The sequence below is a fragment of the Moschus berezovskii genome, chromosome 20 (genome assembly GCF_049115385.1).
Source record: "Moschus berezovskii isolate FMDL1 chromosome 20, NW_MosBer_1.0, whole genome shotgun sequence".
In the NCBI taxonomy this organism is placed as follows: Eukaryota; Metazoa; Chordata; class Mammalia; order Artiodactyla; family Moschidae; genus Moschus; species Moschus berezovskii.
Genome location: NC_142479.1, coordinates 47,264,818 through 47,282,931, shown reverse-complemented (window position 1 = coordinate 47,282,931; position 18,114 = coordinate 47,264,818). Strand labels below are relative to the sequence as shown.

At 45.7% G+C, this 18,114-nt stretch overlaps 1 protein-coding gene across 3 annotated transcripts in view; it reads right to left on the bottom strand.

The window, feature by feature from the left end:
• DHRS7B (dehydrogenase/reductase 7B) overlaps positions 1–12,639 on the bottom strand; it is a 42,722-nt gene extending 30,083 nt beyond the window's left edge. Inside the window, exon 1 of one of the 3 annotated variants that reach the window (XM_055407508.2) lies at positions 12,494–12,639. In XM_055407508.2, the coding sequence (XP_055263483.1) occupies positions 12,494–12,513 (20 nt within the window). In that variant the 5' untranslated portion in view covers positions 12,514–12,639. The other 2 variants (XM_055407510.2, XM_055407511.2) reach the window with 2 other exon arrangements.
• Between the last annotated feature and the right edge of the window lie 5,475 nt (positions 12,640–18,114).

The window sequence follows — 18,114 nt, the reverse complement described above, 5'->3', positions numbered from 1 at the left end:
CTTCCACTTAAAGCATCCTCACTTTAATGCCAGAAAATATAATGGAAAGGACCCTCCATCCTGGAAGGACTAAAGAAGCAGAGTAACCAGAGAGGGTTTTCCAGAGCCAGTCGCTAAGTTTTCACTTAAAAATAGCCTTGCCGGGGCCCTGTCACTATTTCCAGCACCCCACCAATCACTCCCCAAGGACACAAGCCCTGTCGCCAAAGGTCAGGGTTACAGCAGCCATCAGTCAAGCTGTTTATCTCAACAAACACTGTTGGCAGGGTTACTTTTCTCCACACAGATTTCCCCCCATATTTCTCACTCAGAGCTTTTTCAAGTTTGGAAAAAATTACTTGGCAAATTCTAGAGCTTATATTAAAAGAAAAAAAACAAAACCTTAAATCAAAAATGTCTTTTATGCTTTCACCACATTTATTGTTAGAGTATATAACAACAGGCTATCTTTTTAAACTGCATTTAAACAGAAAGTCAAAATATACTGTTAAATAACAAATTTTTTCTGGTCATGTTAGCATTAATAAGCTCAGCCACAGAATAAGGTGAAAGCAAACACATTTTAAAATCAAATTTATGAACCAGGATATGCAAGATTTAAGTTTCTTTGCTCCCAGGGTAACAAAATGCCGATGCCTTTGACACCGGGATTGACACCAGGCAGTGGGGATATGGGAGTTTGCTGTGTGTTTCTCTTCGAGCGTTTCTATAATTTCTCCTTCATGCTCAGCTTTGCTAAAATAAGGTTAGAAAAGTGAATAATTAGCTGCATTCTAAGTATCAACCTCGTAAAGTAAAACTAGCTAAAAAATACCAAATAGAACACCAAGAGGAACAAACTGGCCAATGTCAAGTGCAGTGGCATCTTCATGGGCAGCAAGGTGGGTGGGCCTTGATTTGGACCTGCTTTCACTACTTCCTCCACATTGTGTATAAGCTGTGTTTTCATTTCTATTCAGTTCCCCTCTCCCCAATTTTTTTTACCACTCTGTGCAACTTGTGAGATCTTAGTTCCCCAACCAGGGACTGAAACCAGGACACAGCAATAAAAGCACAAAGGCCTAACCACTGGACTGTCAGGGAACTCCCTGAGTTCAAAATATTTTTAAGTTTCTCTAAAGATTTCTTTGTTGACATGTGTTCTTTAGACATGTGCTGTTTAATCTGCAAGTAGCTCGGGATTTTCCAGCTTTCTGATTTCTACTTTAGTCCCATTGTGCTCTCAGAGCAGACAGTCTGTTTTCTATTCTTTTAAATCTGTTAAGGTGTGTTTATACGGCCCAGAACATGGTCCAGCTTCAGAAGAATATGTGAGGTACTGTTGCGGGATGAAGCAGACTACAGATGTCAGTGATACTCAGGTGACTGATGGTACTATTGAGTTCGAAGACATCCTTACTGCTTTTCTGCCTGCTGGATCTGTCCGTTTCCAATAAGTGGTATTGAGGTTGCCAGTGACGCTAATTCATCTATTTCTCTTTGGAGTCCTATCGGTTTTTGCCTCGTGTAGTTTGACACTTGATGTTAGGTACACACACATTCATGAATGTCATGTCATCTCAGAGTACTGACCCCATTATCATTATGCCATGTCCTTCTTTATTCCTGATCACTGTCCTTACTCAGAAGTCTGCTCTAAAATTAATATAGCTACTCCTATTTCCTTAGTGCTGGCACGGCTCTCTCTACCCCTTCACTCTCCATCTATGTCTTTATATTTAACGTGGGCTTCTTGGATGTGTATATTAATGTGCTCAGTAACCTGAATAATGCACCCCAAAGATGGGGGGATTCCACATGCAGACCTCTAGAACCAATGAGTATGTTACCTGACTGATGTAGTAAAAGGGGCTTTCAGACGCGGTGAAATTAAGGACCTCTAAATAGGGAGATTACCCTGAATATATCTGGCCCAGTATAATTACAGGAGTCCTCACACAGGGGAGGGAGGAGGGTTGAGTCATAGGGTAGATATGACAACTGCTGAGCAACAAGAGGTTGAAGTGATGTGAGGAGGCTCTGGGCCAACGGATGCTGGTGGCCTGGAGACGGGGGGAGGCAAGTGGACAGATTGTCTTCCAGAGCCTACGGAAGGAACATGGCCTGCTGACACCTTGATTTTAGGACTTGTGACCACCAAGACCATAATATAATAGCTTTGTGGGGTTTGAAGCTACTGTGTTTGTGGTAACTTATTACAGCAACAATAGGAAACGAATACAACATTTTTCATCAGATTTGGAGAAATTAGCACATTATTTCTTCAAAGACTTTTTTCCTACCCCATTCTCTGTCTCTTCTTCTGGGACTCCCAAAGCTTGGTATCTGTGATGTCCTGTGGACATCTGCAGCTCTCTTAATTTGCCTTCCACCTTTGTTCTGCTCTTTAGATTGGATGACTTCTACTGATCTTTCTCAAGTTTGACTGCCATCTCAAATCTGCTACTGAGTCCCTCTAAAGCGTTCTTCATTTCAGTTATTGTGCCTTTCAGCTCCAGAGTTGGTACCTGGTTCTCTTTTATAGGCTCTCTTTATTCACATTATGTGTTTGTAGGATCAATGTCATCATATTTCCCTTTAACTCTTTAAACATGGTCTCCTTTAGTTATCTGAACATATTTATAAGAGTTGCTTTGGAGTGTCTGTCCTCTAAGTCCAACATCTGGGTCAACTCAGGGTCAGCTTCCATGGAATGCTTTTACCCCCTGAGTTCAAGTCACACCTCCTTGTTTTTTCATGTCTTATAACTTTTTTTTGAACAACTGATACTACATTGATACCACAACTGATACTACTACATCAGTGTCATTCTGATACTACATTGCAGCAACGCTAGATTCTGATTTTCCCTTTTGGAGACTGGTATAGTTACTGGTGGGTTTTTTTTTTTGGATTGTTTAATAACTTGCCTATACAAAGCATATGGATTTTGTAGTTCAAACCCATGTTGTTCAAGGGTCAACTGCAGTTAAAATTTCCTTATCTCTTTTCAGTCACCAATGAACAATGAGTCAACCTTCTCTTTTTTCATTAGTTGAGACCCTTCTACACAATATTCTACAACACGCAACACACCAATGAATATAACAGACATTTTCCTACAAAGTTGTATTTAAAAAAAAAAATTCTAATCAAACATTTTGAAGAGTAACCATTTGAGAAACACTGTCTGAAAAAATTAAGTACCATAATTTTAAAAATTACTTATTGAGGACTTTCCTAGTGGTCCAGTGGTTGGGACTTTGCACTTGCACTGCAGGGGTGCAGGTTCAATCCCTGATGAGAGAACTGGGATATGGCACAGCCAAAAAAAAAAAAGAGCTGATTACAGCAACTGAATTCAAACTACTGGGAAGCAATACTCAATCACTTCAGCAGCCACCAACAGATCTGAACCTCCAGTAAGTAGTTTAGGAGCCAAGTCTCAGGTTACCCTGAACTTCAGAAGACAGGAGGGACAGCTCAGGTAGAATCTAAGAGAGAGGCCATTGCGTTTCCTTAGCTTCCGAGCAGAATTTACATGCCATTCAATATCACTTTCCATCCCCATATTTACAAGCTTCCAGAGCAGACAAGTGGAGGGTTTATTTCCGCAAAAATCATAATGCTACTTACCAGTCTCATGCTTTGAGACTGGTGTTAAAGAAGAACTGGTGTTAAAACAAGAAAATATGCTCAAAATGGAGTCACTGATACTGAGGCACATGTCACCAAACTTCACCTAATTAGTTTCAGCCTCTTCCAGAAATGAACTTCCCTGATGGTCCAGTGGCTAAGAATCCACCTGCCTGTGTAGGGGACACACATTTGATCCCTGGTCTGGGAAGATTCCACATGCCACGGAGCAACTGAGCCCGTGCGCCACAAGTGCTAATCCTGTGCTCTAGAGCCCACGAGCCCCAACTACTGAAGTCAGTGTACCACAGCTGGAGAGTAGCCCTTGCTCACCACGAGAGAAAGTGCACGCGCAGCAATGAAGACCCAGTGCAGCCAAATAAATAAATAAATAAGAAATTAAGGATGTTTTATTTTTCCCTCAGAAAAATAGCACAGATGGCCATCCCAATCACCAGGTGAATTTAGGATGAAAGCACATACAGGAAATGGTGCTGTCTCATCCTTTCACAAAGAGACAAACTATCATTAATCTTGAGACTATGCATGCAATGGTCTACAAATGGTAAATGTTTGTCTTCTCTGTTTTGTAGTCTCATTAGCAGACTACCTATATTGTATCCCACTTTCGGTTAGTGCCTGTTCAATAATAAAATACTTCCTTCTCCACATTTGTGAACAGTATTTTCCAGGGTGGCAGGAGATCTTATTTTTATCTTTCCTTAACATAAATGTACAAAACTGTACTCTCATTAGACCACTTCATTGGTCCCACTTTGACAGCTCTCTCAATAAGGAAAAGGTGGGGACTTACTTCCCTGGAGGCCCAGGGGTTAGGACTTCACACTTCCACTGCAGGGGGTAGAGGTTCCATCCCTGGCTGGGGAGCTAATATTCTACGTGCTGTGTGACACCCCACCTCAGTTCAGTCAGTCAGTTCAGTCGCTCAGTCATGTCTGACCCTTTGCAACCCTATGAATCACAGCACGCCAGGCCTCCCTGTCCATCGCCAACTCCCGGAGTTCACTCAAACTCATGTCCCTCGAGTCGGTGATGCCATCCAGCCATCTCATCCTCTGTCGTCCCCTTCTCTTCCTGCCCCCAATCCCTCCCAGCATCAGGGTCCTTTCCAATGAGTCAACTCTTCGCATGAGGTGGCCAACGTATTGGAGTTTCAGCTTTAGCATCAGTCCTTCCAATGAACACCCAGGATTGATCTCCTTTAGGATGGACTGGTTGGATCTCCTTGTAGTCCAAGGGACTCTCAAGAGTCTTCTCCAACACCACAGTTCAAAAGCATCAATTCTTCAGCGCTCAGCTTTCTTCACAGTCCAACTCTTAACATCCATACATGACCACTGGAAAAACCATAGCCTTGACTAGACGGACCTTGGATGGCAAAGTAATATCTCGGCTTTTCAATATGCTATCTAGGTCGGTCATAACTTTCCTTCCAAGGAGTAAGCGTCTTTTAATTTCATGGCTGCAATCACCATCTGCAGTGATTTTGGAGCCCAAAAAAATAAAGTCTGACACGGTTTCCACTGTTTCCCCATCTATTTCCCATGACACCCCACCTAGATTACTGCAAAGACATCTTACTCAAAACTGAACTTATGTCCTTCCTCCGGATTCTGATCTCAGGCACACAGGTCAGAAAACAAATCAGCCCTGAACCTCCCTCTTCTCTCTCAGCCCAGAATGAACGTAGTACCACTGATCCTACCTTTTAAATAGCTCTCACACTCATGACTTCCACCTCCACCAAAGGAAGAGCTAGAGTGATCTTTCATAAATACACCCGCTGGTTCTATTCTCCTGACTAAGACTCTTCAATGGCCTCCCACCATTCTGAGCAGAAGCCCTGGACAACTGTCATGACCTGTGAGACCTACAAGGTCTGACCCCTGCCTAGGTCCAGCCCCATCTCCCTGACTCACTCCCCCTCCCTCTCTGTCCTCCAGCCCCAGATGGGACTTTAAACTACAGGAGGAAGGACAGAGGCCATGTTTGTTTGCTCATGCTATGTCCCTAGCACAATGCCCAGCACACAGCAGATGTAAATAAACACATCTGAAGAATAATATTGATAAAACAACTGCAGCGTCTTAAATGGAAGGCAAATAAATATATGTTTGCACCCGAGGCAGCTAACACAGGACTTGGGCCATCATGAGACTAAAAAATGTTAAATCATCTTGCAAACCAGAGACAAACAGGATGCAATACAACACCGGCAACACTCGTTCCTTCAGTTTTGCCACACAAGTTACCGACACTGAGGTCTCTGTCCCTCCAGACACCCATCCCCAGCCAAGGCAACCAGAGGCCTAACCATGTCTGGAAGAGGAGACCAGGAGCTGGAATACTGACACGGTCTGTGGAGTTGATTATATGAAAGTGAAAGTCGCTCAGTCGTGTCCAACTCATTGCAGGACTGTACAGTCCATGGAATCCTCCAGGCCAGAATCCTGGAGTCGGTAGCCTTTCCTTTCTCCAACAGATCTTTCCAACCCAGGAATCGAACCCAGGTCTCCCACATTGCAGGTGGATTCTTCACCAGCTGAGCCACAAGGGAAGCCCAAGAATACTGGAGTGAGTAGTCTATCCCTTCTCCAACAGATCTTACAAACCCAGGAATCGAACCAGGGTTTCCTGCATTGCAGGCAGATTCTTTACCAACTGAGCTACCAGGGAAGCAAATACACCCTGGGGTGCAGCATTGCTCAAATGAGTTCCAAGCTGCGTCCGCGTCTGCCTTGGAAGCACTCTTTACCGCTGGCGCATAAGGACCAGACAAGGCCCCTCGGACCCTTGGGGTCTGACGTGGGTCCTCCTTCTCTTCACCCTTTGCCCAACTGAACTCCAAGTCTGTCCTTAAGGTCTCAGCTGAATACTACCTGCTCAGGAAAGCTGACCCTGTCCTTCGTCACCTCAGCTGCTGCCAGTGGCCCCATTATATATCCTCACAGCCCCCTCTACTGTCCCCACGGTGGGTACCACCACCACTGTCGATATTTAGTTGGTCATTTTCTATTTCCGGTCTGTCTCCCATGCTAGACTCATTGCTAATGAGTTGCTACTTCAACCCAAGTTGCTACTTGAGGACAGGGGCTGTGTCTGCTTTGGCCATCAGTGTATCCCCAATATACAGCACCTGCTGGTACAAACCAGCTGTTCCTTAAATATCTGTGAGTGAAGGGATGAATGAAATATACAGATAAGCACTACCTTTGGAGTGACATGAAATTAACTCTGCCCTTACTATTTCAGGGATAAATTTCTTCCCATCCCTGAGTTCATTTCGTCCACTATAAATGAAGATAAATATTCCTACTTTACAGGATTATTGTAGGGATTGAATAATCCAATAACTGCTTAGCATAGTGCTAAGACTCTCAGTGACTATTAACTATTATTATTTTCTTAGAAAATGGAGAAAAAGAGGAGTGTATGTGGTAGGGAAGACACATTCCATGCTCTAGACTCAGGCACAAATATAGCTCCCTAATGCAAACATATAGTGGAAAATTTGAATAAAAAATACTTTTAAAATATATATTTTTATTTATTTGGCTGCACCAGGTCTTAGTTGCAGCTTGCAGGACCTTCGCTCTTCCACTGCTGCAAGCAGAATTCTTAATTGAAGTGTGAGAACTTAGTTGCAGCATGTGAGATCTAGTTCCCTGACTAGGGGGTTGAACCTGGGCTCCCTACATTGGAAGCGAAGTCAGCCACTGGACCATGAGGGAAGTTACAGAATAAAAAAATATTTTTAGATGATACTACAGGAATGTATCATCTATAAGAATCATGAAATAGATCTGTCTATCTGATGAACTATAGTCCATGGGGTCTCAAAGAGTCCGACACAACTTAGCAACTAAACAGCAACAGCATAGAACCAAACCTCCTGGAGGATGTGAGGTGATCACATACTTACTTCCTGGACTCTCTGCACAGCATTAGGTTCTCTCAAAGCAAAGCACGTGAGGAATCCATTATTTCAGGGAAGGAAATTCCAAAAACTGGGCTTCAAAACCTAAAGGACCTCAGTCTAACAGTGCTGACCTCAGTCCAGGACATATAGTTAGAACAACAGGTTTTCCCCTTTAGGACAACTGCTCTTCCTTTCTAGTAGGAAACTCCATACCTTAATGACAAAATGGCCCTGTGCTCTAGTGTCCTCCAGCATCCAAGGGTCACCTGCTTCCCCCTTCCTGTGGTATTCCACAACCCCCAGAACTCCCCATTTAACTTTGTTTCCGTCCTCGCTTAGATCTTCCTTTTTTGGACACACAATTTAATTTCCCAAGTCTCAATTTCTTCATCTGCAAAAACGGAACTAAAAACATACTTTCTTTTTGTCTACATGGCATGGTATATGCCACACATTAGTACGTGACAATATTGTTTGTGTCTCTACCAGAGAATAAATCAATCTACAACCTAGAAAAAAACCACAACAAAGATCCTTGCCAATGGTTTAAATGTTTTTTTTTCAGAGTCTGTGTTTTTTACAATAAAAAACCCCACTCACCGTATTAATGAATGTACTGGAATAAAGATGATGCTGTTAAAAGTGCTGCACTCAACATGCCAGCAAATTTGGAAAACTCAGCAGTGGCCACAGGACCGGAAAAGGTGTTTTCATTCCAATCCTAAAGAAAGGCAATGCCAAAGAATGTTCAAACTACCGCATAACTGTACTCAAACACCAGCAAAGTAATGCTCAAATTTCTCCAAGCCAGGCTTCAACAGTACATGAACTGTGAACTTCCAGATGTTCAAGCTGGATTTAGAAAAGGCAGAGGAACCAGAAATCAAACTGCCAGTATCTGTTGGATCATTAAAACAAACAAGAAAGTTCCAGTAAAACATCTACTTCTGCTTTATTGACTATGCCAAAGCCTTTGACGGTGTGGATCACAACAAACTGTGGAAAATTCTTCAAGAGATGAGAATACCAGATCACCTGACCTGCCTCCTGAGAAATCTGTATACAGGTCAAGAAGCAAGTTAGAACTGGACATGGAACAACGGCCTGGTTCCAAATGGGTAAAGGAGTATGTCAAGGCTGTATACTGTCACCCTGCTTATTTAACTTATATGCAGAATACATCATGTAAAATGCTGGGCTGGATGAAGCACAAGCTGAAATCAAGATTGCTGGGAGAAATATCAATAACCTCAGATACGCAGATGACACCACCCTTATGGCAGAAAGCAAAGAAGAACTAAAGAGCCTCTTGATGAAAGTGAAAGAGGAGAGTGAAAAAGTTGGCTTAAAACTCAACTTTCAGGAAACTAAGATCAGGGCATCTGGACCTATCACTTCATGGCAAATAGATGGGGAAACAATGGAAACAGTGAGAGACTTTATTTTCTTGGGCTCCAAAATCACTGCAGATGGTGACTGTAGCCATGAAATTAAAAGACGCTTGCTCCCTGAAGAAAAGCTATGACCAACCTGACAGCATATTAAAAAGCAGAAACATTATTCTGGCAACAAAGGTCCGTCTAGTCAAAGCTAGTTACAGTTTTTCCAGTAGTCATGTATGGATGTGAGAGCTGAACCATAAAGAAAGCTGAGCGCCAAAGAATTGATGCTTTTGAACTATGGTGTTGAAGAGTCTTGAGAGTCCCTTGGACTGCAAGGAGATACAACCAGTCCACCCTAAAGGATATCAGTCCTGAATATTCATTGGAAGGACTGATGCTGAAGCTGAAACTCTGGCCACCTGATGCAAAGAACTGACTTATTGGAAAAGACCCTGATGCTAGGAGAGATTGATGGCAGGAGGAAAAGGGGACAACAGAGGATGAGATGGTTGGATGGCATCACCAACTCGATGGACATGAGTTTGAGTAAACTCCAGGAGTTGGTGACGGACAGGGAAGCCGGGCATGCTGCAGTCCATGGGGTTGCAAATAGTTGGACACAACTGAGCAACTGAACTGAACTGGAATAAAATATATGATCCCAAAGAATCTCCAAATGTTGCAAAGACAAATGATTAAACTAAATGGTCCTCTATTTCCATGTATACCCATTTTCAGGATGCCTTCCTTTAAAGCAAGCCCTATTAGGATGACATATACTTCAGTTAATCTGGAAATCGCACCATGTTGCTTCAGTTCAGTCAGTTCAGTCACTCAGTCGTGTCCGACTCTTCACGACCCCATGAATCACAGCACGCCAGGCTTCCTTGTCCCTCACCAACTCCCGGGGTTCACTCAAACTCATGTCCATCAAGTCGGTGATGCCATCCAGCCATCTCATCCTCTGTCGTCCCCTTCTCCTCCTGCCCCCAATCCCTCCCAGCATCAGAGTCTTTTCCAATGAGTCAACTTGTCGCATGAGGTGGCCAAAGCATTGGGGTTTCAGCTTTAGCATCTGTCCTTCCAATGAACACCCAGGATTGATCTCCTTTAGGATGGACTGGTTGGATCTCCTTGCAGTCCAAGGGACTCTCCACGTTGCTTCAGGGCATAGCAAAATGCCACCAAGAGAATCCCAGCGAGAAAGAGCACTCAGTGTCACTGGTCACCCCTTACCAAGGCCTAATCAGAACCCTACCCCTTCCTTCCATCTCACTCCCACCCAACATAAGCCACAGGAGAAAATGGAAGCCTCATTACCTTAGGGAAAAGTTGGGGACCTCCATCTGGCTGGTAAGATGTATTATGGCAACAGTTCAGATTACCTTTAAATACATATTTTTGAGCAAAGACCTCTTCAAAAGCAATGCCCATACTGGAAAGAGTATGTTTTTTATATAGAAGCCTAGTCTTATTTTTTAATTATTTTACTTATTTATTTTTGGCTGTGCTGGGTCTTTGTTCCTGTGTGCAGACTTTCCCTAGTTGCCACAAGCAGGGGCTACTCTCGAGTTGTGGTATGTGGGTTTCTCATTTCGGTGGCTTCTCCAGTTGGGGTGCATGGGCTCTAGAACTCGGGCTCAGCAGCTGTAGCGAAGGGGCTTAATTGTGGCTCACAGAATTAGATGCTCTGTAGCATGTGGAATCTTCCTAGACCAGGGATTGAACCCGAGTCTCCTACATTGGCGGGTGGATTCTTAACCACTGGACCACCAGGGAAGACCAGAAGCCTAGCTTTAAAAGCCTGCTTCCCTCTTGTATTGGCTGTGGGTGCTCTCAGCACCCAAAATGGTCTGGAAGTACAGTCATGACACTCACTACACTCTCCTGCATTAGGAGTAAGAGATATCCACACAGTTATGCTGGTGGGCTTTCAAAAAAGTTAGTTCCCTGCCTATCCTTCTTAAGAATTAGATCATTTTTGCTAATTCTATCCCTGAATCACGGCTTCCCTGGTGGTCATTAGTAAAGAATCTGCCTGCCACGCAGGAGCAAAATGTGTTCTATCCCTGTGTCCATAAGAACCCCTGGAGAAGGAAATGGAAACCCACTCCAGTATTCTTGCCTGGGAAATTCCATGGACAGAGGAGCCTGGCCAGCTGCACTTCATGGGGTCACGAAGAGTCGGACACGACTGAGCAATCCCTGTATCACCACGTTGAGGATCCTTTTTTCTATCTGCCATTTTTTTAACAACTGACTTGCTCTGTTTTCCCCACACACAGGTTGGAAGATGTGAAAAGCACTTCCTGGTAATTCCATTAAGAGAACCAAGTATTATGTTCACTAAACACACATGTATATGAAGGTCAAAAGTTATTTCAAAAGTAACTTGTCAACTCAAACCACTATAGCAAAGCAAACTAAAAATAGGGTTCTATGCATACCATTTGTTGAGCCTGTTCTGTGCCACATGTAGTTGGAACAACTGGTTTTCGCCTTTAGGATAACTGCTGTTCCTTCCTAGTAGGAAACTCCATGCCTTAATGACAAAATGTCCCTTTGCTCTGGTGTCCTCCAGTTCTAGAGACCAGGGTCACCAGCTTCACCGTTCCTGCGGCATTCCCCTTTCCTCAGTACACCCCATTTAGAAGGGGGAACTTATGTAAACCTGGGGCGAATTCATGTCAATGTAAGGCAAAACCAACCAATATAATATTGTAAAATAATTTGCCTCCAATAAAAAATAAATTAATTACTTTAAAAAAAAAACAACAACTTTGTTTCCGTCCTCCCTTAGATCTAAAAACTGACTTTCTCTGTTCCACACACACGGGTTGGAGATATAAAAGCACTTCCTGGATCGTGCACCATCCACACGCAATCTCATCACGCTTCTCGACAAACTCATGGGTAGGCATTCTGCACATCAGAAAACAAGTCCAAGCCGCACAACTTGGGGAGGGCAGAGAAAGGGCCGGGAGAGCCAGACACGCCGTGGCCGTCCCGCGGGCGCGCAGCAGGCACCACCCTGCTCTGCCCCCGAACAAGGGTACCTGCTGCCCTAACTCTGCACGGGCCAGGTGCCTAAAGCCCCGGCCATGCCTGGAGCGGAATCGGGGAAACCTGGGGAACCTGATCAGCCACCCGCCTACACCTACTTGTGGCTGCGCCAATCGAGGCTGCCTTGCGGCTCAGTAGTAAAGAATCCGCCTGCAAATGCCGGAGACCTGGGTTTGATCCCTGGGTTGGGAAGATCCCTTGGAGAAGCGAAAGGCTACCCACCCCAGTATTCAGGCCTGGAGAATTGCGTGGACTGTATAGTCCATGGGGTCGCAAAGAGTCGGACTGAGCGACTTTCACTTTCACACCGAGGCTCAGAGAGTAGCCAAGGCGCGGCTCTGCACCAAAAAACCGCCGAGCCCGAACTCCGGCGTGGACGCCCCTCCGGGTCCGCTCAGCTTCCACATCGCTTCGTTCCCCTCAAGAGGGCGGGACGCACTCGAACCGGGATCAGCCGCGCGTCTCAGTTCAGAGCGGGACCCCACTGCCCTACCTGGTTGCTGCGGAGACCATGACGCGTCAACGCCAACAGCCCTCCAGTGACGTAATTTTCCCTCGCCCGGTGGTACAGCTCCGTCCAATCACGGCCGTGAGACTGCGCGTGCGCCCCTCGAGCCACAGGGAGGCGCTGCGGGATGGGGGTGGTCTGAACATTGTCCCCTGGTGTACAGGCCCTACTTCCACATTCCGGAGGGAAATTAAGAAAGTCACGGTGTGAGTTTCGTGCACTCTGCTGGCGTGGGGGGAAGGGAGGGCAGGGAACACAGAGTTGGGGAATGTGTGTGCTCAATTAGCTTACTCGTGTCCGACTCTTTGCGACCCTATGGACTGTAGCGCGGCCAGGCTCCTCTGTCCTTGATATTCTCCAGGCAAGAACACTGGAGCGGGTTGCCAGTTCCTTCTCCAGATCTTCCCGACCCAGGAATGGAGTTGTCTCTCTTGCATCTCCCACATTGGCAGGTGTATTCTTTACCACTAGCGCCACCTGGGAAGTCTTGAGAATGTATGCTAGGTAGTATAAAGCCTTAGTGATGAAAGCCGTGTGATATTGGTTGAAAGATAAATAAAAAGATCAATGAGAAAGAAGAGAGAGGCCAGAAACAGACCCTGGGGTATGTAGTCACGTGTTTTCTCTCAAAAGAGCCACAGTAATGCAATAGGAACGTTCTTAGCAAGAAAAAGAGCTTGATCTGTTGAATGTGGTTGTCAGGGTTGGAGGATGAACCGTAACCCCTACTTCATGCAAGAAAATAAATCCAAAATGGGTTGTGTCATGGTCTGTGCCAGGGTTGGAAAATAATTTCCAGACATGAGGCAGAATGAGAGGAGAATAGACTTTATTAGAGCAGGAGACACGTTAGAACAGTGGGCCAACATCCTGACAGATCTGGGAGAGAAGACCCTTTTCATGGGTTAGTAGTGCTTAGTCGTGTCCAACTATAGGGGACCCCAGGGACTGTAGCCCACCAGACTTCTCTGTCCACAGAATTTTCCAGGCAAGAATACTGAAGTACGGTGCCCTTTCCTCCTCCAAGGTATCTTCCCAACCCAGGGACTGAACCTGCATCTCCTGTGTCTCCTGCATTGGCAGGCAGATTCTTTACCACTGAGCTTGGGAAGCCCCTTTCATGGGTTTGTAGCCAATTTTTATAGTCTCAAGAGAAAAATTCCTACTGGAAGGGTGGTATTAGGTGATTGGTTAAGGCACTATAGGGTGAGTATTTTTACCTAATATGGAGTCAGGGAGGTGGCCAGTAAAGACTAGGGGGATTCTTGGCAACGGTTACAGTGGGACTTAGTCAGTTCCGGAGATGACCTTGGTGTGGCGCTCTGCATCTGTGGCCTTGGTACAAGATCTCACAGCTGGTACAGGGCACCACAGATCGTAGACCTAAATGTGAAAGACACAACTGTGGATAGTAACAGCTGACTGCAGAATATCAGGAGCACGGGCCCTAGGCACATGGTCTTCAGTAGTCAAGGCACATGGGCTCTAGACCTTGGGCTGAGTAGTTGTGACTCACAGGTTTAGTTGCTCCACAGCATGTGGAATTTTCCCAGATAAGGGATCAAACCCGTTTCCCTTCCCACGTTGGTGGGTGGATTCTTAACCACTGGACCAGCAGGGAAGTCCAACTGGCAGGTTCTTGAGGGCAGGAACTGTGTTTCTCTACCTTACCCTTTTTGGCACAAATTAACTGTTAAAAACCTTTTCTTTTTAATGACTTTTAAAAAATTGCAGTTTGGGAAGGTACATTTCCCATACACTTCCTGCCCCTATACGTGCATTGCGTGCTCAGTGGCTCTGTCATGGTCAACTCTTTGTGACCCCATGGAGTGTAGCCCACCAGGCTTCTCTGACCATGGGATTGCCCAGGCAAGAATAATGGAGTGGGTTGCCATTTCCTCTTCCAGGGGATCTTCCCAACCCAAGGATCGAACCCACATCTCTTCTGTCTCCTGCAGTGACAGGTGGGTTCTTTACCACTAAGCCACCTGGGAACCCACACATGCATTGCCTCTTCCATTACCAACATCACTCATCAGATGGCACACTTTCTACCAAGGATGAAACAACACTGACACATCATAATCACCCCAAGGGCTCATTTTACTTAAGGGTTCACTCTTGTTCTATATTCTGAGCGTTTGGACAAATGTATAATGATGTATATCCATGATTATAATATCATATATTTTTACTGCCTTAAAATTTCTCTGTGCTCTGCCTATTTAACCTTTTATTGAGGAAAGTTTATGACATAAACCTTTATTTTTTAATATATTTATTTGGCTGTACTGGGTCTTGTGGCACACAAGATCTTCACTGCAACATGTGGATTCTTTAGTTGTGGCATGACCAGGGATGGAACCCAGGCCCCCTGCTTGGGAGCATGGAGTCTTAGCCACTGAACCACCAGGGAAGTCCTAAGACATGAAACTTGAAAGCATCATCATAAATTTGTGGTTCTGAATACTTAATTTTTCCCCCTTGTAATTCAGGTTCTGATTTATGAAGTCATAAGACTGATCTTGGGTGGCCTCAGCCTGCAAAGGCTTGGAGCGAAGCTTGAGTTCCTAACCAGAGATTGGGCTGGGTCACGTCGGTGAAAGCCCCAGATCCTAGCCACTAGACCAGTGATCAGGGACAAGTGCCCTGGCCCTTTGGTTTTGCAGAAAAGAATTTCCACAAAGACAGAAAGTAGTGAAGCAAGTAAAGTGTTTACTAAGAGGAAAAAAGTACAGTAGGTGTGCATAGGCAAAGGGCAGACTCAGAAGGATAGTCCCTGAGTTGCGCCCTCTTGGCAGTTTGAATCACTTACATGGGACATTTCTTCCAGTTTTCCTTCGGCCAATAATTTTGATTTGCCTGGTTCACAGTCTATATTTGATATATCTCAGGATCCTTCCATGTGAGCACACATATCTCTTAGCCAAAATGGATCCTACCATAAATATATCTCTGTATTCCCTGACATTGCTCCCCCTTCGGCCTGCAATCTGGAGGCTTTCTACCCACTTGTAGTTGGGGAGGTCTCTGGATTTCGGTAATGAGAGAGATGTGGTCTGGGCATGGCCCAGCCTCCTCCCTTAATTGTCCTGCTATTCCTGTCTTAGAATTTCAGTCCAGAGGGAATGAATCTCCAATTGCTTTACCCTGGGGGTTCATCTGCCTCCTGCCTCAGGAGTACTGATCTACAAAGGGAATATGGACGATGGTTAGTTATTTTGAGGTTGTGTGGTTAGTTATTTTGAGGTTGTAAGGCTAAAAGACGCTTGCTCCTTGGAAGGAAAGTTATGACCAACCTTGATAGTATATTAAAAAGCAGAGACATTACTTTGCCAACCAAGGTCCGTCTAGTCAAGGCAATGGTTTTTCCCGTGGTCATGTATGGATGTGAGAGTTGGACTGTGAAGAAAGCTGATCGCCGAAGAATCGATGCTTTTGAACTGTGGTGTTGGAGAAGACTCCTGAGAGTCCCTTATACTGCAAGGAGATCCAACCAGTCCATTCTAAAGGAGATCAGTCCTGGATGTTCATTGGAGGGACTGATGCTAAAGCTGAAACTCCAATACTTTGGCCACCTCATGCGACGAGTTGACTCACTGGAAAAGACTCTGATGCTGGGAAAGGTTGGGGGCGGGAGGAGAAGGGGACGATGGAGAATGAGATGGCTGGATGGCATCACCGACTCTGTGGACATGAGTTTGAGTGAACTCCGGGAGTTGGTGATGGACAGGGAGGCCTGGCGTGCTGTGATTCATGGGGTCGCGGAGAGTCGGACACGACTGAGCGACTGAACTGAACTGAACTGAACTGAAGGCACTTTGGGGTTCAAATGTTAACTGGTGTATTACTGAATGCAGACTGAGGGTGGCAAGCCTCATAACTGAGGGACCAGAAAATGCTTGCAGCCTGGAATTCTCTTAAATTCTGATTTCCTTTCCTCCGTCTGGGTTTCTGGTTCTGTGTGAAATGGACACCGTCCTCCTGGTAATTGTTGGGGAATGGGATGTTACTATTATTTTTCTTTTTTGTTTTGTTCTTAATTTTTTAAGTTGTGTAAATTGAAAGTGTTAGTTGTTCAGTCATGTCTGATTCTTTGTCTGATTCCATGGACTGTAGCCCACTAGGCTCCTCTGTCCACGGTTTTGTCCAGGCAAGAATACTGGAGTGGGTTGCCATTTCCTCTTCCAGAGGATCTTCCCAACCCAAGGATTGAACCCCCATCTCCCACATTGCAGGCAGATTCCTTATGGTCTGAGCCACCAGGATATAGACTATTTAAAATGCTGTGTTAATTACTGCTGTACTGCAAAGTGACTCAGTGATACACATACACACTTTTTTAACATTCTGTTCCATTATGATTAGTCCCAGAATACTGAATATAGGTCCCTGTGCAATACAGTTCTCTGCTATTTTTGCTCAGATGTCGCATTTTTTATTCCCATGAGTTACTCACTTTTCTTTTTCAACTGACATTGAAAGCCGGGAGATTCAAAGCCTGCCCCCCAGCTAAAGAGGGAGGCCCTCCGGGCGGGCGCTGGCAAGGGTTCTAGCACCAGAGACCTAAACTAGAACGGGAGGTTGGGGAAGCACCGCTGTACTGGGCAAAGGCCCGGATCCACCGATGGCCCTCAGGAATCGCCCTTCTGTCAGGGCTCTCAACTGTCAATCAAGAAGTCTCCTGGTGACCGGGCCAATCAGGCTCCGAGGCCAGGGCTCCGAAAGCGCTAAGGAGGGCAGATGGCTGACCTTCCCAGAACTGGGTGCCATGATGATGCTGCTTTCTTCCTGCTCCTTCATCCCCACAAAACCGCCTTCCCTCACTGTAGGGGAAAGAAACATCGCCCTTCTCAGCAGGCATCGCTGAGAGACCACCCGTCCCTCCAGGTCACTCTGCCCCACCGGAGACGGCACTTCCAGCATGCTTCGCAGGTAGGCGGGCCAGTAGGACGTCACAGCCTGCGACCACTTCCGGCGTCCTGCTGGCACATCGGCTGGGGGCCGTGACCGATAGGAAGTCCCGACCCACGAGGTGGGACAATGGGTCCCAGAAACCAGGGGGGGGCCCGGCCTTTGCGGGGGTCGGTGTCGCGCGCCCGTTTTCTATGGGAAACTCTCCGGATTTGGTGCTAAAGGGGTATCTTACCCGGTAACCCACCAACAGAAGTGCCACTACGTGCCTGCCCGCCCCACTCGTAATCGCCCAAACCCAGGAACGGCCCAGATCATTCAGCAACAGGCAGTTGAGGTATAATGTTTCAATGGGCTGTCAGGAAATCGACGGAAAGGGCGGGTTGTAGGGAACTGTTACCGGGCCAAGATGGCGGCAGTCAGGCTCCACCTCATTTCCTGTTGTTCAGTCACACAGTTTTGTCCGACTCTGCGACCCCGTGGACTGCAGCACGCCAGACTTATCTGTTTTTCACCATCTCCCAGAGCTTGCTCAAACTCATGTCCATTGAGTCTCTGATGCCATCCAACTGCAGTAACCCAAGGACGAAAGAGCAGATAAAACCAAGTAGGGTCTTGGAATGTAGGAACAGAAAAACCAGACCCTCCCCCATGTTGTAACTATTAATGAAACTGTATAATCTGTCTCTCCT